The 27537-nt window shown below is 42.0% G+C and overlaps 1 protein-coding gene across 1 annotated transcript; it reads left to right on the top strand.

Moving 5' to 3' along the window:
• The first annotated feature begins 15028 nt into the window (after nucleotides 1-15028).
• On the top strand, nucleotides 15029-27074 carry VDAC2 (voltage dependent anion channel 2). Its single transcript, XM_059851320.1, has 9 exons — nucleotides 15029-15218; nucleotides 18794-18865; nucleotides 19840-19889; nucleotides 22053-22205; nucleotides 22292-22344; nucleotides 22783-23010; nucleotides 24141-24291; nucleotides 25186-25243; nucleotides 26047-27074. Exons 1-9 carry the CDS (start codon nucleotides 15044-15046, stop codon nucleotides 26136-26138), a joined length of 1032 nt encoding a protein of 343 aa, XP_059707303.1. The 5' UTR covers nucleotides 15029-15043; the 3' UTR covers nucleotides 26139-27074.
• The last annotated feature ends 463 nt before the right edge of the window (nucleotides 27075-27537 follow it).

The following is a 27537-nucleotide window of genomic DNA, read 5'->3' as shown; positions in this document are numbered from 1 at the left end:
AATTTGTTACAAGTATTTGCATATACCTCAAATAATTTCTGGAGAAGTAACTGTCTCATCACAAAGGCCCCTTCCGGAGTTTTTTGATTCAAATTATTTCATGATGTTATGGGTTTGTGGGGTATTTTTGGCGAAGTTAAACAGATAAGACTTCTGTATCCTAATGGCACTTCAAAAAAGGTTCCTTAGTGGGTTTTTTTTAGTACTGCAGGGAAGTTTGTAATACTTAATCTGTACAGAACAATAACCTGATGTGACTTGTTTACATAGGCATGAAACCTGTGACACATCATAAAAACTTTTGTGCATGATTCTGCCAGAAATACAGTGAGTGATGTTGTGCCCATCCTCCCCTCCAAGCTAGGACCCAAGCTGCATTTCACGTTATGGCAGAAGGTAAAGGGAGCACATCCTGCTGTGCTGGAGGAGTAGGATTGTGGCAGCACTGGGCTCCAAAGGGCCTTTCAGAGGTGCTCCTGAATTTTGTTTGCTCCAAGTGGCAGTTTGACCTACAAATGAGTCCAAGTTATGGAGAGAGAAGGCAGCAATAAAAACATAAAGCACAAGCTTCATCTTCTGTAAAATCACAAATGTTCTTTTGCTTCAGGCTCCAGCCAGACTGTAGTCAGTGCCCAGATTAGGCCTGGGTTCTTGCAGTCCTTATTTTGCTTCCCAGTGAATCCCAGTGTATCTTAGCAAGCTCTGCCTTCTTTTGTGAGACACTGACTAGGCTATGGAGGATGTTGCCTTAGCTCAGTTTCCTGCTGAGTGATTTGAAGGTGTGCTCTCCTGCTCCCACACCAGCAAACAGCACTGCAGGGCGCTGTGGGGCACTGCTCAGCACCAGTGCTCCTCAAAAGACAGCCAAGTTTGTTAGCAAGTGCTTTAATGAGGGTGCCAAAAAGTGATTCAAACTCTTGAGTAACAGGGTTGCAACACTTGGCCAAAGGCTCTACCTCTTGTTTCTGTCCTGCCAATTAAAAATAGCCCCCTGGCTAATGCCAGGGAATGTAACAGCCCTACATGGGACAGGTGCACGCTGTCAGTCAGGAGGCTGGAAATACCTAGAAAAGCACCTGCTCTTCTGCAGGTTCTATAAGATGATCATGAGGAGAGAGTACAGGAAAAAGCAGAGAGGTTTTCAGCAGGCTCTGCTGAAGGTGGCCCTTGCTGAAGGCCTCTGGCTGCTCTGGAGATGATTCCTACCCAAGAGTGCTCTTCTGTTTGGTTCTGGTTTTCTCTTAATCGAGCTGTTTCCCCAAGCTGTGGCTTGCCACAAATGAAAACCAGAGCTTTAGTTCAAGGCTGGGTGTGCTTCTGGCCAGCTGGAACATGGAATTCCACTCAGGTGCTATCTCGTCCCAGCACTGCACAAATGCTGTGTTGATGATTTGGACTGGGATTCAGGCTGCAGGGACAGGCTGGTGTGAAGGCATGACCAAGTCAGGGCTGTACTGATGTGTGTACATTAACCAGGAATGGAGTTTATATGCCAGAATTCTTTTATTATCTTCCAGGAACAGTCTCCTATAGGACAGTTAGAGCCAAATCCACAGACAGGCTCCTTCTCGGGCATTATCTCTACCACATGCAAATGCACCTGCCCTAGCTGGTGTGGTTCACAGATGGTTCACAGCCTCTGTCATTTTCACTTCTGCTTTCCAGGGGGATGTGGACTTTATCATCTGATGGCTGTTGATTTGCCCTTGGTGTTCCACATACCATTTATAAATACTAATCCATGCTCTGCTTTTTCTATGGCATGGGAGAGTTGGCAATGAATGACAGAATAGCCCAGACCACTGCAGCACCACAGGAAGCCACAGGATCTTCCCTGCCAGCAAATGGTGTGGTGAGCATGTTATCCAGAGGAAGACCATAGCCTGAGCTTATCTCTATTCACATCTTGCCTAGATGTTCAAAGTTCAGTTCCAGCCAACCCAATGCTACTATGTGAGATGTAGGAAGAATTTACACCTAGAGCTGCACAAAGATTTAAGACCTGTCTCTGCTCTTTGGGTTAATCTGAAGAAATCCCCCACATAAGGCTTAATGCACATATCATTATCATTGTTATTCTTGTTTCAGCTCTTAAGAGGCACTGGTCACCAGACCCAGCTGTGCAAGATGTGGGAGTATAAAGCCATTTGGATCCTGAGGCAGTAGGTGGTTGGGATGCAGGTCCCTGGTATCTCAAATGCCAGTCTGACCACTGAAGAACTGTGAGAATTCATTCTCAGACAGGTAACAAAGTTGCTGGCTTAGAAAGGAGGATTTCTTACTTCCTTTCGTGAGAAATGAGGGAGCTTAACTGAGGGTGGAGTGACAGATACATAAATTCATTCAGTGTTTCTGAAGACATTTATCAGGAGTAAAATAAAGGTATTTTGGGTTCTTTAATCAAGAGTGCTGACTTTCTTGAAGATTTTATCTTAATGGTTAGTAATATGTGGTGTTCTTGAAAGGTTTTTTCTGTTTTAGATCACTAAGAAGAGTTTAGTTTTCTCTAAAGATTGTTGTACATTAATGTTCCCAAGTGCAGAAAAGGCTGAAGTTGACTTGGATTCAGATCCATATTTTCTTGATTCCCTTTCTTCCTTTTCTTTCCTCAGTCACAAAAGCCTTAAGAAAAAGATTGTACAGCATTATCTATCTTCCAATCACCTTCCCTGGGATATTGTCCTGCAGGATCTGTGCTAGGCATGAACTAACTTGTCAGCTTGCTACAAACACAGGCAGGGTAACTGAGGACTACCACCCTATTTAGATAAAGAAACCTAAGATGGGGTGTGGCTGACAGGATTGCTCAGTCTTCCAGGACAGACCTGTGGGGAATCTCATTGCAAAAACCTCAGAATCGTGCTCTCAGGCTGAGGATCCGTCTGGCACCAACCTTGTGTGCTGCTACATCCTGTTTGCTGCCTGAGTATAGGCCAAAGGTGAAAGATTTTTGGAAGGCCTTTTCTTCTGCCAGAAGTGATTAATGAAAAGCAGACAACCAGCAGATCAGAATAACAGCTTGAGTGCCAGGATCCTGCCAAAAGAAGTATCCTTGTGCATTAGGATTTCTGAGCACTGGCTTTTGTCACTTGAACATCTGTGTCCTGCTCTGAGGATTTCAAAGCACATCTGAGATTCATCCTCTTGGAAAATGAGAGCACAGCAGTCCCAGGCATGCCAAAGATTGCAGTGGGCTTAATCAGACAAGCCTATTATACTGCCCTGGCTTCTCAGAGAGCTTATTTAAAAGAGTGAGAATATCTTCAAGTAAGTCTCCTATATATAAATTCCCTGATCTGTAAGAAATCAGGACTACAATAAAAGAAAATAAACACATTACTAATAAAGCTGCCTGGAATGAGGAGATGAGTAAAACTAAAAAAAAAAAAAATCATAAACAAAAAACCCCAAAACAAAACCCAACCTCCTCCCCCTCTATCCCCCCCAAAGAATCAAACCCCAAAGAACTAAGAGAGAGAGAGAAAAACGTGTGTGCTGTTGTTCTTGGTCCCATGCATCACGCAGTCTAAGCCAGCTGACAGCGCCTGATGAGCTGGGAGCTGCTGGCAGTGCCAGCTGTAGAGGCATGGAGAAGACCAGGCTGTGGATTGATTGGCAGGTTGGATGCTGCGGAGAAAGGCCAGGGAGGCAGATGTATCAGAAAGCATCCACAGCAACACTTCACACTACTTTCACTGCAACTTGTGTCAGAAGAAAGCTGCCAACTATATTGAAAATGGTGCTGGAGGCATGAAAGCCTGGAACAGAATGTCCCCCTCCTGAGAATGACCACAACTCAGCTGAGACACCCCAGGATGAAGTCCTACACAATATGACTCATGTTATATTTGGCACTTAGTGCAGCTAATCTTATGCTATAGTACTGAACAAATGTTAACAGCCATATAATGGCACAAAGTGCAGAAGTTCACTGTATCTGAATCAGTCATTCTGGGTGCTGGGCTTGTGGATATACAGCCTGGAACTGCATTTGATTAATGAAAAAGCCATCTTTATCTTAAGATTTTTGGTTTTGTTTATAACCTGAGAAATTGTCAAAAATATTGGATATCACAGGGTTAGATTTTCAAAGCGCAGATTCTTTGGCCCTTCCCGGCTTGAAAGTGTTTGAAAAAAACACTGTTCACACTTGCAAAGTGCAGATATTTCCATTTACTGCTACTGGGTGAATTTTCAGTGATGGCAGGACTCTGGATGTTGCCATCAAGCTGAGGCATGTTTGGCTGCTGCTTGATGGAGCTGTTTCCTGTGTCTAAACAGAGCCAAGATCTCCACGTAAAGCATTTTGCAAACTTTATCTTTGTCATTCTCTACCTTCTGTTTTAGTATTCTGTATAATAAATCTTATATTATTATCTTCTCATCTCATTACAGTCTTTTCCTATGAATATCTAATCTTGGTGGATGAATCTAGCACATTGAAGGATGACTTTTGGGTAGCTGCTGATTTAGTGATACTGGAAATGCAGGATTGCCTACACCAACCCTAAGACTCCCTCCATAGCTGAATCTCTATTACTTCCATTACTTGCAACCTTGGTACAGCATAATCTTTTTTTCCTTTTTTCTCCTTTTTTTTCTCTGAAATAATTAATATATCTAGGTTATTCTAATTAGTAGCTTTCTATTACAGTCATAAAAAGTTATAAATTTTGGCCCTCTTACCAGGAGAAATAGGAAGAAGCTGTATTATCAAGAAAGCACAACAGCTAAAGCCTGACTTAGAACTATAATTACTGTGGTTTGGTTGAATCTCCAAGCCTGTCTGCAAGAAGAATAGAAGTACTGAAGTAAAATAAGATTTTTTTTTTTTTTCCCCCACAAGGATACCTGGGGTGGGATAACCTAAAGCAGTTTGGCACGTGGGACTGAAGACCTGAGAAGTCAGATTTAGGGCAAATGAGACAATAGAAAGAAAAGTTTTTAAGTTTCTCAGCTCCTGAAATGCACGAAGCCAAATATCCATTTACTGAAGCATACCAAAACCATTTCTATTTTTCAGTTTCATGGGCCCTGACAAACAAAAATGCATGGATTCACACAAGGAGACCCTTGGATGTGCTGGATGACTGTAATAATCCAATGTCAGTGTCACTTAGGAAGCATAACTAAGCTGTGGATGTTCACATGGAAAATACATTTGTAGACAACCACTACAGAACAGCAGGGTTTATAATATGTTTGGTAATTTTCTAAAATGTTGGAAGCTGTTTCAGAAAAAAATAATCATCTTGTTTCAAAATATATATTTTTACTACATTCATGAACTTAATATGCAGTGTGTACCTAAGTTTTAATCAAAATGCAGCTGGAAATGTGAAGTTAAAAGGTATATTATAATTTATTGAACTGAATTGAATTGAGTTGTAGTTCTTTGTTACAGTTATTTATCTGTTATATTTTCTGTTATATTTTCTGTTTGAATCACGTGAGTTGCCTGGAAACTTTCATCCTGGATCTGAAAACATCTACCAGAAAACTTTATCTCTACATGACAAAAATGGAGCAAAGGCTCATTTCTCTCTCTGAAAGGACTCCTTCCTTGTGATCACTCCTTATGATCAATGAACCACGTGCTATTTCTCTATATAGGTCCTGGCTAGCCTCTTAATGTTTATTACTTCCTTAATCTGTTGCTGGGTTAATTGAATCATTGGCCCATGTCCTGCTGTGAATGCCCATGCAGAGACAGAGGTCTGTTTGGTTGACAGCCCTCAGTGACATTTTTTAGAACTATGTATTTTGTGGATCATTACTTGCAGATCTTTGTCCTAAAGATCTGTCTTGGGCTCTGGTTGTAAGTGACACAGATGAAGTGAGTGACACTGAAATTTTCCACAACCTGCACCTGTGAGCCCATCTGCAACCACACATTATCCATTTTCCACAGCACAGGCTTTTCAAGTCTCTGCAGCATATTGTATCTGAAAGCCAGCAATTTTTAGCAATAGCTACTTCTACTAGTAGGCAGCAGCTCAGACAAATGTCTCTCCAAACCACAGCGTAGGAGAAATTTTTTAAATGCCTGAACTGTGAAAATGTGGTGAATGTGTTCTGAGGGTGTGAAATAGGTATGCCTAGACATGTCTTCCTTCCAAACAGGAAGGGGACAGCTAGGAAGTGATTTAGTTTTATTTTAGAATGGTGCATGATTTCTCCTGGTGGTTTGGCTGTACACAAATAATACGACCTCTTTAGACTGTGATATGTGATATTGTTGTACCTGTCTTGTTACCTAAGAATGTGGAGGATTTTAGTGTGTGTAGATTTTTAAGCAATATTTTATCTTTCTATTACATGCTGTGTTAATTTTACACCTGGGTATGCAAGTTTTTCAAAGTGACATTAAAAAATATAAGTTGTAGTTATGTAAGGGTTGGAAAGCAGGACAATTTTTTCAATGTTCACTTTCTGCTGGGCCTTACAAAAGAGGTCAATGTCATTACTCTCTTTTTGCGAAAGGACAAAGAGTCTTGAAGAGAAGTGAAATTAATTGCTAGAGGTAAACCTGTAGTAAAGCCCTGATTTCTTCATTCTTGTCAGCAGACACCTCTGCCCTCATTCCTGTCACAGTTTGTTATCCCCTTTTATTTGTACTTATGCTTCTGTCTGTCTGCCTTTGGATTTTACACCCTTTTCTCTTTCCTCCTGAACACAGGAGGTGTTTACATTTAGGAACACATTCAGGGTTCTAATGCTCCTTAATGGTTACATGTAGGGACTTTCCATTCTGCTCAGAACTACAGTCAAATTTACAATACAGGGTTAAATTAGAAATCTCATTTCACTGTTTCAGCTGTGGGATGCAGTACGCACAGGTGCTCTGGGGAGATGGCTTAGACCAATTACATTAACAGCAGAGATTAGGCCTGTGCCTCCATCAGTACACCCTTAACAGAAATCAATTGCCAGACTGTACCAGGGGAGATCCTTCTGAAGTTTACAGGTTGAGTGGGTGAATTTTACTAGACAGCAAAGGGGCAATTTTTTCATGTGGTATCTGAAATACCTACCTCTACATGAAATACACAGAGCTGTCTCAAATAATTTTAAGAACTATTTCAACTAGGTAAATGGCATTTTTCCTTATAGAGCACTGAACATTTTAATTAAAACTTCTGAAAATATGTTTTGACTTACACTAATTTCTGGACTAGAATCTCCAACGTGATTAAATAAAAACGAATCTATGAAATAAGGTATTACTAAAATAAGACATTTGCTGGTGGTGATTAGGCATATCTAATTATAAGAACCACTGTCATGAGTTCTGCTGTGCTAAGTCCAGCACTGGACAATAACTAGAACACGACTGTACATATACACTCAAATTTCTGTAAAAGAGGAAAAATCTGCCACAGGTCTTTTTTTTTTTTTTTTTTTTTGCGTGTGTGTGTGCGTGTGTGCGCGAGTGAGTGTGAGGGTGTGTGTTCTATTATCTCATATTCAAATGAAAATGCAACCATTAAAGGACTGGACGAAACACAATTGTTGGCAAAGTTTGCTCACGTTCCACATGCTGTTCAAGAAAATCACGTAGGCAGAAAAAGTAACAAATTCGTACTTTTATATTTCTTAGCATGACTGCTGTCAGAATACAGCTGTAGATAAATGACTTCTTGTAGGTTTGTCCTATCAAGACAAGCCTCTCCTCCCAGGGAACCAGCTGTGTCAGCCTGCTCCGGGGAAACTCCAGCTGATCACAGACCAGTCGGTTTTCCGTCAGCTCCATCTGCGCTGAGCACTGCCCCACGGGAGGTGCCGCCGGGTGTGCGGGAGCACTCGGTGTTCTCCGGCACGTCAGTCTGCTTTGAGAAGGACGGTGCCCTGAGCCTGAGCTCCCTCTGTGTCGCTGTCTCCTCGTCCAAAGCCTGGGCTGTCTCTCAGCACTCCCAGCTCCGTCTCGGTGGCGCAGCCGGCCGGGAAAGCCTGCCCTCCGCTGCCGCGCTCCCGCAAGGCAGCGCCCAGGGAGTGACAGGGAATGTCAGGGAATGTCAGGGAATGACGCGCTCAGAGAAGTGCCGGCCCTGCCGGGGCTGCAGCACAGAGCGGCAGCGTTCGGCCGGCACCTCTCCATTCCCGTGTGCCCGCAGGATAAAACAGGGGCCGCGCCCCGCTCCTTTAGGCTGCTCGAAGGCTGGTCCCGCTCGCTCGGGGTCCCAGGCATCGCCCCCAGAAGCCGAACGCCACAGCCGCCGCAGGGTGTGCGATCCGCCGGCCAGCTCAGCCTCGTCCTGTCACACAGCACCAGCATCCTTCCCACAGCACATCTGCTTCCAAGAATCTCCTGCTTTCTCCTTGTTCATGACCCATGGATCTTCCTTCCCACCCAGAGGGAATGGCGCCTTTCGGCCTCCGGAGCCAAGGCACGTTCCGTGTCAGAGCAAAGCCAGCCTGGCCCGGCTGAAGCTTCCTCGAAGTCCGAGCCCATTTGGGGCAGGAGCTCAGGTTCCAACAGCCTGAACCCCCCCAGCCTGGCTGTTGCAAATGGCCTGCCATCACCTGCTTAGAAAGACAGGTGACCCTAAGATAAACCTACTTTCAGGGAGAAATTGAGTGAAGTGCGGATTGGTATGACAGCAAATATTATCAGGATTTTAGCATTGCTAATTTTTTAAGAGGGAAACTTAGTCCTTCAAAAGGAAATAGCCAACAACATGTGCTGTTACTGTAGAGATGCTCTCAGTTTTAGAGCTGTACATTAGAGCAGTTTACAATAAAGACCATCATCAGAATATTCTGAGCACAATAAGGACACCCTGTAAATAATGTGAAAGATTGTGAAGCCAGGGTTGAACTTTTTTTCTCAGAGAGGGATTTGCCTGTTTTCTACTCCCCCTCTCCAAGCCCCCTTCTGAACACAGAACAAAACTCCTGGGCACAGTCCTGTGCATGTTCCTCCTCCATGGCTCAGCTTTGCTTTGTTTCCACCAAGGTGTTATTTACAACATTTAGGTTTAACCCTGGAGTGGCTTCAGTGAGAGACAAGGCCATAAAAACATTGCTCAACATCTTGTGCGCCTGTGTCCCTTACTGGGTCAAGCTATACAAGAAGAAAAGCAGGGTCCTGGAGGCAACCAAATTCTTTTCAACAAGGCAAGTACAATCTTGAAGGTCTGTTGCTCTGCACTTTAATTCCTTTGGTGTAAAGTGTCCTGGGTTTTCCAAGACCTGTAATCCTCAGTCAACTTCTTACAAAAAACTTGAGATAACAGAAAAAAATGTAACCTCTAAAACTAAGTGCCATGCATTCATTTGACACAGTAACTGCTACAGCCTTCACCACGACCAGAAATTTCAACAATACAGTAGCTGGTCTCATTTGTTTCAGGTAAGAACTGTTGCACCAATCTCTCAAACCTAGTGTTTGGCATAAGTGATTTGGAACGCTGGGCATATCGCTTTGAGCTTCTCAGTGTGATTGTTGTGTTTTGCTTACAGGTCAGCATCTGATTGTGTGATTGCCCCACCCTTTCTTGAATTGATCCCCTGCAAAGAATGGGGCCTATTAATTATTTCCGGCTGTCAGGACACCTGATGGTTTGTAAATCTATCAGGAAGATAAAAAATGTCTTATTCCTTGAAGATAAAAAAACCCCAACAAGAAGGCAATGAAAACTGCAAGAAAAAGAAGGAAAATATTATTATCAATCAAATTAAAATTCAGAAGAATGAATAAGTACAGGCTCTTCTGCATGGGGTTGTTTTATATTTCAGTTTCTTCTTGCTCTTCAACAGAACCTTTTCCACATCCCTCTTATTATTTATTTGGGAATAAGATGCTTTAGTATTGAACATGCACTAGAAGAGCATGCAGAATCTTCACAGGCCACAGTGTCTCAACAGGTAGGATTGGATTTTTAGTTTGCTTTGCTTGTAGAGCTATGGGCAATCACCTTTCATTAGTTACGTAGTTGTAAAGTGCTCTGTGTCTCCATGAGTCTTAGTAGGTACTGCAAACAAGTTCCCTTGTTGACTTTCTCAAATTTGGTTTTTGTTTATTTTCTGTAGTGGGTCTAATGCTGGCTAAATGCCCATTCACTAGAAATAATTTACTCATTTCCTGCTCTGAGATATGGATTAGGAGGAGGAGAGCAAAACAGACTCAAAACTTTAAAGGGTATAAAGAAAACTTTATTAAATGATAAGAAAATCAGAATAAACTTTCAGAACACTTCTCCTCCCCCCACACCCTCTTTTCTTTCCCACCAACAACGTGAAGAGACAAAACCTGGGACTTTCAGTAAGTTTACCACCTCTAAAAGAGTCTTTCTTCAGTTCTCTTAGGGAGGGGAGTCTCTCTTGCAATGTCATGGAGACTTCTCCACAAGAAACAGTTCTCTCCTGGCTTTTAATTTCCATGAATAGCAGCCACACGGAAATCTGCAATCATGAAGTCCCTCCCATCTTTTTTGCAGCCTTCCCACAGCTGCATTCATGGACCATGTCAACTTATTGGGGTGCTATTTTTAAGGATGAGCTATTCTAGCATAAAAACTAACGTTCTTTTAATCCATCCCTGGGAACAGAGATTTTCTTCTTCTGTTCCTAGGGCAAGGTTTCTCATTTCTCTCTCTTCAAACTTTTCATTGGATCACAGCTCCTGCAACATCAGCTTATTTCAACACTGATGGTTCTGCTCATGGCTGTAGTTAGAACACATCCCCCCAACACATTCCGTGAATTACAGGGAAAAAAGAGTTTGATATATCAAATATACCTTCACCATAGTCTTACAAAAAGAATTTCAGCCCAAGACTAAGGCACCTGGTCAATTCCCTCCCATCTAGAATTTGACTCCTTTACCGAACTCAGTGTCCCATGTTATTTTCTCTACGTGTCTTCACCCTTTCCTTTTCCTCACTTGGGAGAGAATTAGTGTTCATAGGTTCATTTGCTCTCCAGCTTTATCAATTAAAACAGCAGAGTCCTGCAACATTTAAAGGCTGATTTTGTCAGGCTCTGCAGTTAAGGAATCGCTGTGTCTGTCTCTGCTGATCACACGGTCCCTGCCAGCACCGCACCAGCCGCACTGGCTGCCGGCACCACCGCTGCACCTTTCTTTCACGGAGGGTGCCGGGAGAAAGAAAAAACCTGCTGTCACTGCTTTTGTCCTTCTGTCTGCAGTCCAGCTGGTTAAAAGCGGCTAAGCAAACAAAGTCCACTGTGAGGCATGCCGAGACAGCTGTGGCACATGGCACTGCCGCAGTCGCACCGATTTCGGCCACACAGTCCTGGTCACAGGGCTGCTCCCAGTCCAGGATGGCAGTGGCCACTCCCGGCCTCGGCCGTTCTTGGCCCTGGGGCTGCCCTCAGCGCTGACCACAGGGCCACTCCCGGCGGTGGTCCCAGAGCTCATTTGTGAACCATGCCGAAATAGCCGTGGCCACGCGGTGTGCCCCCGGCTGCATGGCGCTGCCAAGGCTGCACGGATCCTGGACGAGCAGTCCGGCCACAGGGCCACTCCCAGCCGGGTGGTTGCCCACAGCGCTGGGACAGTCCCGGTGGCATGGCCTGGCAGCGGCAGGAATCGCAGCCGAGCTGCGTGCCAGCCCGGCGATGTGGGCCCGGCCCAGCTCGGCCTGTTCCAAAGCCGGAAGCTTTTCCCGGGTCTTGCTCATTTTTATACAGAAGCGTGTTCAACTCTTTCAACCAGGTGTCAATCTTCAAAGCTAGGCAGCTGATTGGCTCTTACAAAGCAGGCAGCTGATTGGCTCTTACAAAGCAGGCAGCTGATTGGCTAGGTCCCCAGAGGGCACCACCCCTGCAGCCTGTGGGCCGGCACTAACAGAAAAGCACATTTCATTAAACCACGGCGCTTTCTCAGCCCAAAAGTCACTTGTTAATATCAGCTGGTTCCTCTGAGCTAAGCTCTTATCGTTTTCAGATTCTTAAATGTATTAGCTCTATTTGGACCTGTTTAAAGTGGGTCTTAGAGTCTGGTTTAAGTTAAGGTTCTTCCTAGTAGTTTAAGCTAAAATGAAAGAAGGTTACCTAAAACTGCTAAGGAAAAAAAGGGAAAGGCATTAAGTGTGTCAGTCTGAAGGATCCTGGCAGTGTGGGCCTCTGCTGGTTGTCCTCTTAAGGCTTTCCAGAGACCTAGTTTGCATATAAGGGCAGTTGTAGGGTATCAAACAAAAGGTACAGACAATCTAATATCCTTGCCTCTGGGATGATGAAGTAAACAATTATTTAGCAGCACACCCCTATAGGAAACAGTCTAAGAATAGGATAAACTTAAATGATACTTCCATTTGCAACTCAGATTTTCTGACTTCAGGCTATACAGCCATATGTAATTCTTGAATGGATTGGTAATTAGTAATCCTTGCTGGATTTCTCTTCCACGAGCCTGTCTAGTTTGCCCTGGAGCACATATAAATATTTAGCTTCTTGTGTCAGGTAATTCCACTGGATTGCACTCCTTCGCAGAAAAAACCCTTGGCTTTGTTTGTTCTGAATTTGTTTCTTGGTAGCTTCAACCATTTTCCACCCTTTCTCTGCTGGTTACACTTTCATAATCTCTGCTATATGCCCTAAATCAGCTTATTTCAGAATGAGGCAGCTGTTCATAGCTAGACCTTTGGTAAGGCTTCTCCACTGAGTCATCAACTGGAGATCTGCACCCGGAGGGGAGAGCAAACAATGACTTCAGGCTCGTGTCAGAAGATAACGTAAGTTATGTGAACTCTTTGGTGGACACTGGTATGTACTGTAGGCACTTGCTCTCTTTTTGTTGCTCACATGCACTGCTACAGTAATTGTGATTATAAACTGTGGAGAGAGAAGCAGAGTTTGTGTTCAAATGGCAATAAACTTACAGTGACCTGTGGGTTGTTTTTCTCCAAGTGGTGTCAGTTATACATAAATATGGCTGTATTCATACAAAATGGTAACAGTTCAACTGGCCCCTAAACCTCTGAATTTCAATAGAAAACCAGCCCATTCACAGGAAGTGTACCTACATAGGAGGTGTGTGCACTAAATGGTATGAGGACATTGCTAAGAAGGAAGGTCCAGAGTAATTCAGAAGGCTTGCTATTGGAGGCCTGAAGCTGTGCCTTTTTGGTGCTCTGAGTTTTAGCAGATATGCTGAGAGAAATAAGGTATGGTTGTACGAGGCAGGGGCAGGGCAAGAGTGAGTAACAAACCCCGGCAGGCAGAGGCTGTTGCTACAGAACCCTGTAATGCAGAGGAGTTTGTGTGCTGTTGTCTGTCTCAGATTATTGCTTCTGCCTTGTCTCACAAAGCAAGTGATTCATTGGTTTTTTTTTTTGCTCAGGGCGGGGCAGTAATTGCTTTCCTGGATTGCTAAAAATAAAGCCAAACCATTACTCAAATATTAATCTTTAAAGGGAAAAAAATAAAGACAGAATGCTGATGTGTCCTATAAGCAACTGAACTTTTATTCAGAATGGATTTGTAGTACTGGTATGAATAATAAATGCATGTCTTTAAATAATGAACAACCTATTCCACAATCTATTTTTACTTAATCAGATCTTTGTTTATTCTTAATTTATGTTTCCATGAAAAGTAAGACACATTGGGTTTCTTTTCCTACTGTTATTTATTTTCTCAGTAATGTGGCTTTCCTTCTTGATTCATCAACACGTATTTATCTGTGCAATGCCAAACTGTCTTACTTAAAACTGTCAGAATGAAACACCTCTTGGATCTTTTGATGTGAAAGCATTGGACTTGCACACACAAACACAAAAATCTGTTGCTTATCTTTTGCTAAAACAAGAAGGTGCTGACTGGAATTATGTTGGGCCTTGCTGCTAATCTGCTCTCTTCTTAACATCCTGGAAAATTACTGCTGTACAATGTATTCTGGAAAATGAATTGTGCTATTATGTATTTTTCATATCAGAAAAATATATTTATTTGTAAATGAATTTTACTTTCTTGAGGATATTGAGATCATGTCATAATACAAGCAAGGAAAGAAGAATATGAATTTTAGAAATGGCTATTGTGCAGTTCCTTGGCTTTGCAATGGTCTGCATTGGTGACTCGGTAATTGCTCCTGCAGTGCTGTGCAGTGGCTCCTGCACAATAGTCTTGTGACTGGGTTCTCCAGCTATGATTTATGGTCAGACAGCACTATCTAGGAAAAGTTTGAGGGTCATTGCTTCTCTTGGTCTGAGACACGCTGTGCTCTTACGGGGGTGTCTGTGGGTGGTGACTGCTAAAAACGGAGCTTAGACAATCAGAAAGTCTGTGTTAACTTATCTGCAGGAGGCACGAAACCTTGTTAGATGGAGTACAACTGCCAGACCAGCAATGGGACAGCCCTATCTCCTGCGGGGTCTCCCTGTGTGTCTGAGCCCTTGGGGCAGCAGCAGCGGAACGTGTGAGGTGTACTGTGTTCAGTGGCAGTGGACAGCAAAGGCGAGCAGCTCTGCGGAGCGATGCCGGGCACTGCGTCATCGCCCAGAGCTCCGCGAAAGCTGTTCTCCGTAGCAGGAAAGGGTTCCTGGGGGCTGTAAGGAGCAGGGGCTGTGCCCGGCAAGCGCCACCGGCACAAAGGCCCCGGCTGGCCGCGGCTGAAGGCCTTCTGCAGTCCGTGTGCCAGGGCGGGAGGCGGGTAGGCCCCGAGAGGGTGACCAGTAGTTTCCCAGGAGGGGCAGCGGCGCGTGCATGCTGCTGTATGTACAGCCGACGGCCGCCCGTCTCCAAGGAGAGAAGAACGTTGCCCAGCAGGCCCCGGGGCGGAAGGTTCCCCGGCGCGGCCGCTGCGGAGCCCCTCCTGCCCCGCAGGCGGCCCCAGCCCCTCCGCCCGCCCTACGAGCAGCGGCCCCGCCCGGCCTCACCACTTCGTAGGCCCCGCCCGGCCTCAGGCCCCCGCCGCCGCCGCGGCTGCCCGCCCGAGCGCCTGCTGGGCCGCGGCGCCGCCGTCCGGCTTTTGGCCCGGGGCTGCGGCGCCGCCCGCCGCTGCCGAGCTCTGGGCCGCGGGCGCCGGCGCCTCCCGCGGGGCCGGTAGTGGTGTGGCGCGGCGGGCGGGGCAGGCGGCAGGATGGGCGGCCCGGGCGTACTGGGGTCCTGCGCGGCGGCAGCGGCGGGCGGGCGGACCGGTGTCTCCTTCAGTTCGCCCTCCACTGCCCAAGGCTGCAGCAGCGCGGTCTGCCGCACGACTGCACCCGCCCGTGAGCAGCTCGAGTCCCCCTGCGCCGGCGACCCGCCACAAACAGGTGCCGGCCCTGGCCGTGACCGGCCCCGCGGGGCAAGGGGGGGGGCGGGCGGGGCTCGCCTGGCGGCCAGCGGGTCCGGGGCCTCGTGGGCCGGGGGTTGCGGGGCCGCAGGCTCGTTCCAGCGCTCCCGGGTTCGCGGGGCGGGCGGGAGGCTCTCTATGGCCGCTGTCCCCGCGGCCCCGCGGCCGGGCTCGGTTGCGCGAGGCGCGACGGGGCGGGCGGGTCAGGCCGGGATGCCCAAGATGGCCGCGCCGAGCGGGTCGGTTCACCTTGCGGCGGGGCGGGCGGCGCGCCTGGGGCCGGCGCTCGGCCCGGCCCGGCCTTGCCCGGACTGCGGCCGCCTCCCCGCTCGCCCCTCGCTGCCCTTCCCCTCCGGGAGGCGCTGCTTTACTGCCCCCGCTTCGCTTCCTGAGTCCGTAGTCCATTTCCAGATTTTGTCCTTAAAGTTTCTACGTTGGCGTGGCCAATATTAGGCTTGCGTGTCCACCTCCGATCTGTGAATAGACGGTTAATGCACGGGTAAGGAGGTGGCTTTTTTTTAAGCTCTCTGCACTATCAGTGTAAGCCTGAAGGTCACCGTGTGTCCGATGTATTTTAACAAATTATTTTTAAATAATCTCAATTCTTCTGTTGTTTATTTGGATAGTGGGATAATTTCGGTGTGGTTGTTGCTTTTTTAAATTGGTGAGTACACTTTTCAAAAAATCTATTATAGGCTGATATGCTTTATAGTTTGATCTTGAATATCTTGAGATCTTAAAAGTTTTAAAAATCCTATTAGAGGCCTGTGGCATTTTTTAATTGTAAAGCATGAGACTTTGGAAAAACTGCCTCCAAGGAGAACTGTGGTGTAGTAATTCCAATAACGTTAATACATTTTTCTGTTCTTGGGGTGACTTTTTTTTTTTTTTTAATTGCAGAAGAAAGCATGATTGTGTTTCCCGAGTAACAGATTAATTAAAATTTTTTCATCACGGTGGCATGATACAAAGATTAGGGTGGAGCTCTCACTTGGCTCAAGTATATTCTGTACTTCAAGTCGATTATTTTACAGTTTTTACAGCAAACCTCTAGTTGTTAAATGATGCTTATTGTTTAGTGACTTCTAATTAGTAGTTTTTAAGAGGAAAATGCTTCAAAATAGGCTTGAAAAAAATGACTTATGATTATAAGAATTTGCGAACCTATCTAACATTGAAGGACACAGGACTGATTTTTTTTATGGCCCTGTTTTATTTAACGAGTGTTCTGATGGTGACACTGGTTTATCAGGCATTTAGTGTATCCAAAATTAACTCTTGGTTTCCTGTTTTGTCTTCATCCATCCCTGTCAGTATTACAGTATATTATTAGAACAGCAGTGTGACAGTTGTACTCTCTTTCAACATTTTATTACAAAACTTGTATCTGTGGACTGGAATGTCTGACAAATACAGGTTGGTTTTCCTGAAGTGGTAAGGATGCTTAACTAGGCCAGATAGAACAGTAGCATCCTTTTTACTGTAATAATCCTCTAAATTTTGATGCAGATACAAGTTTGTTAACTTCTCAGGATGTTTCTGCTTAGCATAAATCACTTGTCTGTACTGGTTGTCTAGTCAGTTTGGAAACATTGAAAACAAAAGGGAAAAGCTCATTTATTTATACTCTAAAAGCATGTCTGTGGTAAAGGCTAATATAAAACTCCAAAACTAGAAATAATTATTTTTCTGGCAGTGCTAATTAGAGGTGAGATGTGTTCATTAGAGGAAATGTGTAGCTAAACCTTCGCTGTAAGATGTTGAACTGCTGAATTGCAGGGGTGCTGTACAGCAGAACTCTGCGGGCGAGTCCTCACAGTCTCTTGTAATTGGTCTATCAGCTGCTTCTTTCTATGGCATAAATAATAGGAACGGTTCAATGGCTTGTTGCTGGGATTAGGGTCTGTCCTTCTATAGACTTGAATTTGGGCTAAGCTTCTTTATGCTTCAGATGCTTTAAGCCATTTTCATGTCTCTTTTTTTTAAAAAAAAAGTTTAGTTTAACTCCATGGAAAACCAGACTTTTTCTTGAGCAAGTGATAGATGTCTTGATATAGTGACTTGGTTGTAGAGTTTAGACATCTTTGCTAAAGAAGTTTTTCTGAATTTGTGTGTATGTGTGTGAAACTGAGTGTAAATATTGTTTCTTAGAGGAAGTTGAAATTATCCCCTTGGGGCAGTAGGGAGCTGAAGTAGGGTACTCTGGAGATCTGCATTATGAACTGTAGAAAAATAAGGAGTGGTCTTCTGCCTTCCCATTGATTGCTAAAGTAGGGTAATTTTTTTTGATTTGTTTTGTTTTGTTTGTTTTTAATTAGTAGCAGTTCATACAATTTGGCTGTATATGGCAGATGTCATTAGGGTTAGGAAGTTAACATATGAGAACACTGCCATTGTTATTTTTCAAGTTCTAAAGATAATTTTTTCATTTACTTTAAAAGAAAAAAAATCAATCCACCACACAAAAGGAAGATAAAAAGTCAATTATGTTAATCTGAGTCTCTCAGCTAAACCAATGTGACCAATCAGTTTGAGAAGATAAGATTTTTTGTTTGCATGTGTTTAGCCTTTTCATGGCCTTGTCTAGTTAGTTTCGTTTCCCCCCCTTTCACAGTGGGGGGGAGTTATTAATATACTCTGTTTCCTATATTTCACAACTTTAAAATACAGGGCCTTTGTAACAGCAGCCTCTTGCTATTGAAATCATGGGAAAACAGTCTCTGAAGGAAGTGCAGATAAGAGTGTGTGTTCCCAGGGACGAGAGCGATAGGGGCCTGCCTGAGACCTTAGCCTGGTGTCTGTCCCTCGGGCCAGAGCTGGGCCATAGCTCATCTGCAGTGGCAGGTTCTTTAACAGCGGGGCTGCCAGAGGCTCCCTGTCTGAGAAAGGCACTTGTAAAGAGATCTCTTCCCCCAGACCCCACACTCCTCCTGCTTGGATGTTTTAAACTAACAGGACAGCTTCCCAAACTTAAACTCTCTTATTAGATTGATTGCTGGTTAATGGCATTAGATCTTCTTTTTAAAATTGTATGTCTTCCATGTAAAACATAGGGCAAAAATGATGTTGGAGAGCAGATATGCTCTCTCTTTACGTAGTTTTCATAAGTATGTGTCAAATTTGACTTTGTGGAATTTCGGGGAATAACTGTGTGCATTACAGGTTTTTAGATTTCTAGTATCCAGGTTTTTGGCAGTAGCTATGGCAACTCTGGAAATGTGAGTTATTAATTAATTTCTGGTAATGAAAGATGTATGGATAAATCTACTTGAAAAGTTAAGAACTGGATGGTCTTGCAATGCCTTTTCTCTGCAATGCCCCTTCTCTGCATAAGCCAAGAAAACATCTCATGTTCACAGTGACCTTCAGTGAAAATCTGTGTTTCACAGAATACTGTAGTATCATATCTATTAATTTTAAATATATAGTTATATCTATTAATTGTTTTTATGTAGATGAATCTGCCTTAAAAACTATCTTGAATGGATTTTGGTAGCATTTTTTCACGTGTGCAGTGGGAGAAGGTTCATTATTAATTAGCCCTTTACCTTTCAGCTCCGATGGCGATTCCTCCATCATATGTAGACCTTGGCAAACCTGCCAGAGATATCTTCAATAAAGGATATGGTAAGAATAGTACCTTTTATAAGTGGTGTTTGAGCTGCAGCAATGAATTGCCTTTTTAAGTCTGTATGGAAAATTTAATGATCAAATGCCAGTGTTTTTGGGGAGGAGGAAGGTGTGCTGTGTTTTTTATCTTTGCCACCAACAAACAGATCGTTGAAGGCCTTTCGTGGCTTGTTTTGATGTGAAGGCTGTGAAGTCTTACTGCTTGAGCCACGTAAATGTCAGAGGTGTACAAGTATGCGAGAATGCCAGCAGCAAGTGTAGTTTAACTTAGCAGCACTTTGTTTACTGGTCTGCCTGTGCCACAACATTTGTTGATATAGAAAGGGTTATATACCAGTCTAATGTAGCCTTTTTTGGACTAGAATGTTCAATGGCTGTTGGGATAAAGAATCATTCCACATCTTAAAATGCTTTAATACCAGATACCTGCATAGTTAAATCATTTTTTGTCACAGTGTTGTTTCTTTCTGGTCTTTGGAAATGTGGGGGTTTTTTTACTAAGACTGTTCCTCACCTCTCTGGATAACAATGTGAATTGACACTCTCACAAAACCTACTTATATTACAGTTCCATTGGTTATGTATTTCCCAGTGACTTTGCTTTTAGAGTTTTTTACTTTGAGATGTTTTTTCTTGGTGCAGAAAGAGGTGTTTTGTGGGTTGGGATAGATCTTTAAAAGGCATTGACTATTATATAAAAACTGTTCCATTCCAGGGACAGGAAGTGTATTTCCTTTTAGAGGCATCGTTTGGTAGTTAAATGTACTCACGTAGAACTGAGAGGCACTTCCCTGCCTTATTTTGGAGATGCCTCCTTTACCTGCTGTGGCATCTGTATGCTGAAGTCAATCTATAGCTGTTTATACATATTTATGTATATATGTAGGACACTACTGAGCCTGAAAGACCAGCTTATTGAAAATTGTGCAGGGCCTTAGTTAATCATGTAACTTTGACTTCTGTTTATTAAGGCTTTGGGTTGGTGAAACTGGATGTGAAAACAAAATCTGCAAGTGGAGTGGTGAGTTTAAATAACTTTTATTCATTATATTTTTTTTCTAGCTATGTTAAGTATTTTATAGATTATATGAATGATAAATATCTGGTGTTAAATAATTTCAGGAGCCCTTAAAGTTCTGAATGTATCAGGAATATTGCCTTGTTTAGTAATATTTTTATAATAAAAGGGCTTATTAATTGTCCCTGGTCTTACATGTGAAGGTAAACAAATAAAGGATTTTAACATACCAATTATAGTATACAGATTTTATTTCTGAAATACCTTGTGGTACTGTTTGGTGGAAAATTCTGGCATCTTGGTTTTTGTATGAAGTAGTTGGCATTGAATAAGCATGTTGAATCTTTGGCTCCTCTAGGTACTTAAGTGCTGCAGTAGTGTTCCATGCAAGATGTCTTGTCATGCAAGCAGTGCCCCCTGTAACTTTTATCTATTTCTAGAGCAGACTTTGCAAAATATAATGGTAGATTTTTTTTTTCTCCCCATAATTGGAGCCTGAGTACTGTAACTTACTGTTAGAAACAAGGTTCATGGGTTATATGCTCTATTTTTTCTAGAAGTCTGTATGCCAACCGAAACACAGTTTGCAAGAGCCCTATTACAGAGGTAGTAGTTCTTACTGTAGCTTGTTTCTTTGGAGGACTACCTTTTATGCTGGTAAAACTCTGAAAAATCCAAGCCCTGATGTGAATCCTGTATCAGTTACAAGCCATCCCTCCCAGGAGGAGAAACTGCTGGCATATATGTACTAACAGATGTTTTAAAGCAGAGATAAGAAGATAATATAATAATTTGTTTCTCCTGAAAAATTGTTTCTCATGAAGCTATTGCCCCAATGGTTACAGTCACAGAGACCCTGTACAGTAGGGATAGCACAAAGCAAGAAGTTAAAGCTGATGGTATTTGTGTAGCTCCCATCCCTTGCCAAGAAATAGACCTGCTAGAATTATGCAACTGTGTGTGGTGTCACTAACATCATACAGATAAACGTCTTTGATGTGGTCAAATTTGATCAGCCACCATTAAAGAACAGTCTCAACCATGTTTGTTTTGTGCTCTTGGGGCTTTTACTAAGAGTACCTAAGGACTGGCAATTTCAAATCTCTGTTTCCCTCTGGGAAAATTTTGTTTGAAAATAATGTTGTGTATGGAGGAAGACAGAGATAAAAATGCTTATTTATATGTTTTAAAAAGTTGAAATAATGGACTTCTTAAATCATAAGGGCAATAATAGTTCACTGCAAAGAACTCTTTAAAAGATATTTGCAAACCTGGCTTTCACTTCTAATTACCTTCAGTTTTTGAATAGTGGAACACAGAAACTATTCATTCTGTTCTTTGTGAGAATCCAAATAGTGAGAGACATCAGTGTTTACTTCCTTTAATAAAGAAATGTGAGTGATACTGTTGATTTCTAAGTTACTTTCAAGAATTCCAGGTCAGATCATTCCATACTCTAAACCCTGCCTGTTTGCTAAGCTCCCACTTCAAACAGCATTTCTGTGTGTTATTGAACCAAAGTGGCAATAGGAATTTTATAGGTGTTAGTAGAAGGTGTGCCTATGGCTAAAATGAAAAGCTAGTGCATTGGGCAGACTAAGAACTCATTAAAAAACAGTTAAAACCCTAACCCAAACAAAAAACCAAACCACCCACCCCACCCTCAGTTTGAAAAATGATGCCATTCTATGACATTTTGAAATTGCACACTGTAAAATGTAAAAAATAGGCTAAATCACAAAATACGTATGTGTATGTCAAAATCACAAAATACTTGTATGATTCTTAAAGAATTTTACTGGAGTTGTAATATGTGCCTAATAGTGTTCTTGGCTCTTAGTTTGATTTTTAAGTTGCTCACTGGGAGTATCAAACTGAACCTTAGATTTCAAGAACTTGTTGCTGCTGTAGAGGAGAGTCCTTGTGGTGGCTACTGTCTTACTTTGGAGTTAATTTGCCACCCTGTAGGTTTTGTAAGAGTGGCAGGAACGCTGCAGTTGACATGGGGATGGTGGGGAGTCCTCTATGTGGGCATGAGTCATTAATTCTTCTTGGCTGTGCTAGTCTCCCTTCTCTTTTTTTCCATGTAATAAGATGATCTTAGTGCTTGCTGAAGTAATCCTGTGTAATGCTTTCAGGATCATATCTATCTTCTGTGCTTTTTAGGAATTCACAACATCTGGTTCATCGAACACAGACACTGGAAAAGTGAATGGAAGCTTGGAGACCAAATACAAGTGGGCTGAGTATGGTCTGACTTTTACAGAAAAATGGAACACAGATAACACTCTGGGAACAGAAATTGCAATTGAAGATCAGGTAATAGATTAGGAAAATATTTATTGGTTTTAACTCTGTGTAAGAACTGAATTTATAGCTTTATCTTATCTTCCTCCTTCAATTAGCTTGCCAAAGGCTTGAAGGTGACATTTGATACAACTTTCTCACCAAACACAGGGTAAGAATTGTTAACATTTTTACCTTACTTAGGGAGTAACAGCAGCCATGGTCCATTGATCTGGTCTGTAGTATTGACAGAGCTTTTTGTGTGGTTTGCTATTGATCCAGCTTAGCAAATCACAGTGCTAAAGGCTTCTCCTCTTTACCATGACATCACTGTGGGGTTAGTATTGCACATTTCACAACTTTGCTTATTTTCTGGGATAGAAATACTGGAAGATTGCAGGGAACATGAAACTGTTACTACATTTATCAGAAAATGCCTGCTTGCCATAGCCCTGGGTGCTCTGAATGGGCTGGCTGTACTTTGCCTGGTACAGGGGATGCATGTGCCAGACTTTTAGATGTGTTGTGTAGAGTCATAGGGCTTGATTCTTGCCGTCATTGAGGAAGATCATGTATGCTTGTCTTAACATAACTCTTTTCTCTGTTTCAGAAAGAAAAGTGGTAAAATTAAGTCATCTTACAAACGTGAATGCATAAACCTAGGCTGTGATGTTGACTTTGATTTTGCCGGGCCTGCAGTCCATGGTTCAGCTGTCTTTGGTTATGAAGGCTGGCTTGCTGGTTATCAGATGACTTTTGATACTGCCAAGTCAAAATTGACAAGAAATAATTTCTCTGTGGGTTACAAGACTGGAGACTTCCAACTGCACACTAATGTGTAAGTACTGAAAAGTGCTCCAGCTTTCCAGAAGCAGGCTTCCTTTACCTTCTAGTCAAAATACAAATGCTTGAAATATCAAGAGGTGCTTACAAGGCCATTAATGGAGTGCATTTTTCAATAGGAAACTCAAAATAAATGTAAATGATACTTTGTATCTCTCTTTTTCTAAACAGTAAATGCTTGCAGCATGTGTGGTACAGATACTGAAGTACCTGCAGATTAGAAGTGCTGTACTTCAGTTATGCAGAACTGATCATAATGCTTTTTCTGGCTATCCCATTATATTGAATTGTATCAGATTACAATTTAAGGGCAGTTGATTTGTTAGAGGTAGTAATTAGTGTTGCATTAATGCTGTAGTAGTTTCTAGAGCAAGACTAGAGCATTGCTTCTGGGCTTTTTGTAGAGGTTCATCTTCTTGCTTGTCAGGGATTAAGAATGCATGAAACAGTGTAAACAAGTGTAAGACATCTTTCTTCAGACTTCCTGCCTTTAGATCTTACTCCAGAGCAATCTGATCAAGACATAGAGAAAAACACGATGTTTTCAATCCAAGTAAATAAAATTGGTGGAGTTCTAGTGTGTTTAGATAGTTAGAAGTTTTGCTTTTGAAGGGAAAGCATGGGGATTGTATCTCTCTGAATTAATGGAAATTGAGGAATATAGGAGAAAACTATAAAATACTTTAGAGTGCGGGCTGTAAGAATTCCATTTCAGTTTGCTAATGTAAAACATTGTGACAGATTTTTGAAAGGTCATTCAGTTCTCTAGGAGTTTCACATATTCAATAATCATAAGTTCAGAAGGCCCATTTTGTAACCATTAACACATATTGGTCAGTTTTGTAAGGATTTGATCTAGAATTTTGTTCAAGGACTTTGTTTGGCAATTACCATGAGAATTAGCTGTTGCACTCTAAAATACCTTTTTATTTCTATGAATTACTGTAGTTTAATTTTGCCCTGAAGCCTTTGTTCATCTCCCCTTCTCTTTTCAAAAAATGTGAAACAACTCAAACTTTTGAAATTCTTATTTGACTAAAAATCTGAAGTAGTAAAAAAAAAAAGGATTAAAAAAAAGGAGTGGATATGCAAATAGGAAGCTAACTTTTCTCTTAATTTGTGCAGCAATGATGGTTCCGAATTTGGTGGGTCAATTTACCAAAAAGTGAGTGAGTCTCTTGAAACTGCTATAAACCTGGCTTGGACAGCAGGTAGCAACAGCACTCGCTTTGGCTTTGCAGCTAAATACAAGTTGGATCCCACTGCTTCTCTTTCAGTAAGTATGGCTATAACTTGAAGGGTTGTGCAAAGTACAGTGCATTTTCAGTTGCTGTGAATCCCTGTGTTATTAGTACAAAATAGGCTGGGAGGCCTTGTAGGAATTACTCTTACAGTCCAAGCAATTATAATTAAACCAGCAGTATTTAAATTCTGTCATGTTGCTTACAGCAAAGTCTCATAGAATCTGACTGTCAGATATGCTTATGTTGGAGATCCTAATGTATTTATAAAAAGAAAAACACAATTTAAAAAAACTTTTGTATCTGGTTCTGTAAGTTTACAGAATTTTTTTTAAACCAGTTTTTGGGGAGCTATGTCACATTCTCCAAGAACTCTGGCAATACTGGTTAAAAGTTGATAAGCAGCAAAGTTTCCTGTATGTTACAAAGTTGGAATCATTTTGTTGAGGATGTGATGCAAAGTGAGATAAATAATTTTTTAGCTATTGTTTAAGATGATATTACCCAATGTTTGCTGTGCGACTGACAAGATACTAATTGCTGTGTAATATAAACATGGAGGAGTCCTCTGATGTGGCATTTTTTAGGAGACTGTGTTAAATGTTTCTGGCCTTTTGAAAAACTGGAAGTGGTGAAGTTCACCTGTGAAACTGTGTTTCAGTAACAGTTCTTCCTACCCGTACATTCCTTCTGCTCTTAAATATGTTGTTGCTTTAAAATATGTTACTGCTTCAGCTGTAAGTTGAAGGACGAGGGCATAGCTGGAAGGAGAGAATTCAGGAAACACAGGCATACTGAAAGAACAGATAACATTTGGTTAAAGTGATAACAGCAGTGTTGCCATAGTTATTCTAGATTCTAAATGGTAACAAATAACTAAACAGTTTCAGCATTTCAGTGGGTTTTTTGTTTGTTTGTTTGTTTTTTAGGCAAAGGTGAACAATTCTAGTCTAATTGGAGTGGGTTATACCCAGACCCTGAGGCCAGGTAAGAGCTATCATGTGAATTATATCATATATATATCTTTTATGCATCCTAAAAAAACCAGAGGTCTCTGCATTTATATCCAGTCTTTTTCCTTCAGAATATTTTTTTTTTGAATGCCAAGTAGATATTTTACAGTAGCTTCAATTGTACATCAAACCTTTATCTAAGGAAGACAAACTCTGTTTTATCTAATGATATTAATATATTATATTCCTCACTGATCTGTGCAGGAGTGGACTGTATTATGTTTGACAGCTTAGCTTTAGGCTAGACAAAGCATGTCTTCTTTTTTGGCACTGCTTTGTCCAATCAAACTGTGTTGAATGATAGCAGGTCTTCAAATTATGATTGTCAAAACCCCACACTTCCTGTTCTTCCTATTTAGTAAAGAAACCCTCCAGACCTTAACTTGGTCTACTTTGGTATGAAAGTACCTGTTAAGGCTGTATTACCATTGGTTAGTTCCTTATTGGAAAAATCTAGTTTAATTCCATCCCTTTATAGGTAGGAGTGTCTGTCTACATACAGATTTCTTCCTCCTTTGCATGTCTTATTGCAGGCGAGGAGAGCTCTTGCATATTTAGCAATTAGAGACTTTGTATATTGATGTTATAACTGTTTACAAAAATCATATAGCTTTCTTCATGGGACTAACTTTCAGTAGATTTCATGGATGTATTCTCCTCTAAAAATCTTTAGAGGAAAGTAATTGTATAAAAAGAGAGCTACAATTGGGACTTGGATGACAGACGTTAAGTTGCATGAAAGCTACCGTGTTTTAAACATACTTAAAAATCTTACAGGTGTGAAGCTTACACTGTCCGCCCTGATAGATGGAAAGAACATCAATGCTGGTGGCCATAAACTTGGTCTTGGCCTGGAACTGGAGGCTTAAAAAGGTGAAGAAACTGCTGCAGAGAAGGGATATCAGAAGAATTTGGCCTTAAAATGTATTTCCAATGTGACCAGCAGGCTTTTTTCCAGGAAGGATGACCTAGAACAAGAGCTGTATTTGAAGTATTTAGACAGTTACTTGTTAGCTGGTTTCTAGTTAAATTGGTTACCCATCTAGTTAAAATTCTGCATTAGTGCAGTCACTTAAACATTATTTAAATGTATTTAACTGTTTAATGCGCTACCCACAAATAATGAAATAGACATTTATGAAAACTGTACAATTGTGTGCATGTTTGTTTTTATGTTCCTTTTAACATTCGATATTGCCATTGAATGAAAAATGGATCACTGGATGTTTTGAAATGAGGTCAACAATTTTGTTGAATGACCTGAACTAGAAATACATTTGGTATCCCAAGACAAATTATGAATAAAACAAGTACACACACATACTTGTGCCTCATATTTTAAGAGTGAAGATACGAGGGGAGTGCTCAGTTAAGTTTTAACTTCAAGTAATCCAAGAAGTAGTCGCTCTGTACCTTTGTGCAATTAAGGACCCCCACCCATGACAATACTGAATATATGTGAACAGCTGGATTTCTCAAGCAAATTGAATGTGCTTTTCTGTCAGGTAAGGTTTGTCACGACACAATGGTTTATTCCCCCTGTGATCCACGAGCGAGATGTACTGTGTTCCTAGTTGGCCTTCTGATGCAAAAAGTGCAGATCGGTGTACTTGGCACACTGAGACATTTAAGAAATGTTCCTTGAAAAACCTCACCACAAACACACCTTTTGCTTATATTTGTATGAAGTGAGATGTATCTCTGCAATTGAATGTAACAGTGTAATGGTATAACAGCCTGCTTATCCCAACTGCTGTGAGAGGTTTCTGCTTAAAATGACTGAAATAAAGACAATTTTAAATGGACACAGAGGAATATGCATCTGATCTTGCTTTCCCTTTAACTAATAAATCTTGGCAGATACCCATTTTAAGTCCAGAAACTTGCAGAATAATGGGAAAACTCTCATGTTTTTTCCAGAATAGTAATAAGAGAGATTATAAGCATGAGGGATATTTAGTCTACAGACCTAACATCCCTGAAGGTTGAACTAGCTGTGAATGCTTTTAATGTGTAATACGTTAAATACATGTAGTTTTACTGCTTCCATTTAAGAGTTGGAATTTACTGAGCTTGGGGGAATGCCTGGAGCCTACTTAAGACACTCTCATAGCTGAGAAGGGTGTCTTGATACTTAATCTTGCAGCTCCCTTCAGAGTGCAGGTGGCTGGCTCATGATGAGGAAGCTCTCTCTGCTTTGAAAGTATTGCCAGTTGATACTGGATTAAAATTAATGTCCATAAAAGTATCAGTGGTTTGCCCGAGGTC

Source organism: Haemorhous mexicanus, chromosome 7 (genome assembly GCF_027477595.1).
Source record: "Haemorhous mexicanus isolate bHaeMex1 chromosome 7, bHaeMex1.pri, whole genome shotgun sequence".
NCBI lineage: Eukaryota > Metazoa > Chordata > Aves > Passeriformes > Fringillidae > Haemorhous > Haemorhous mexicanus.
Note: the sequence above shows the minus strand (reverse complement) of the source record. Positions and strands in the feature narration are given on the sequence as shown.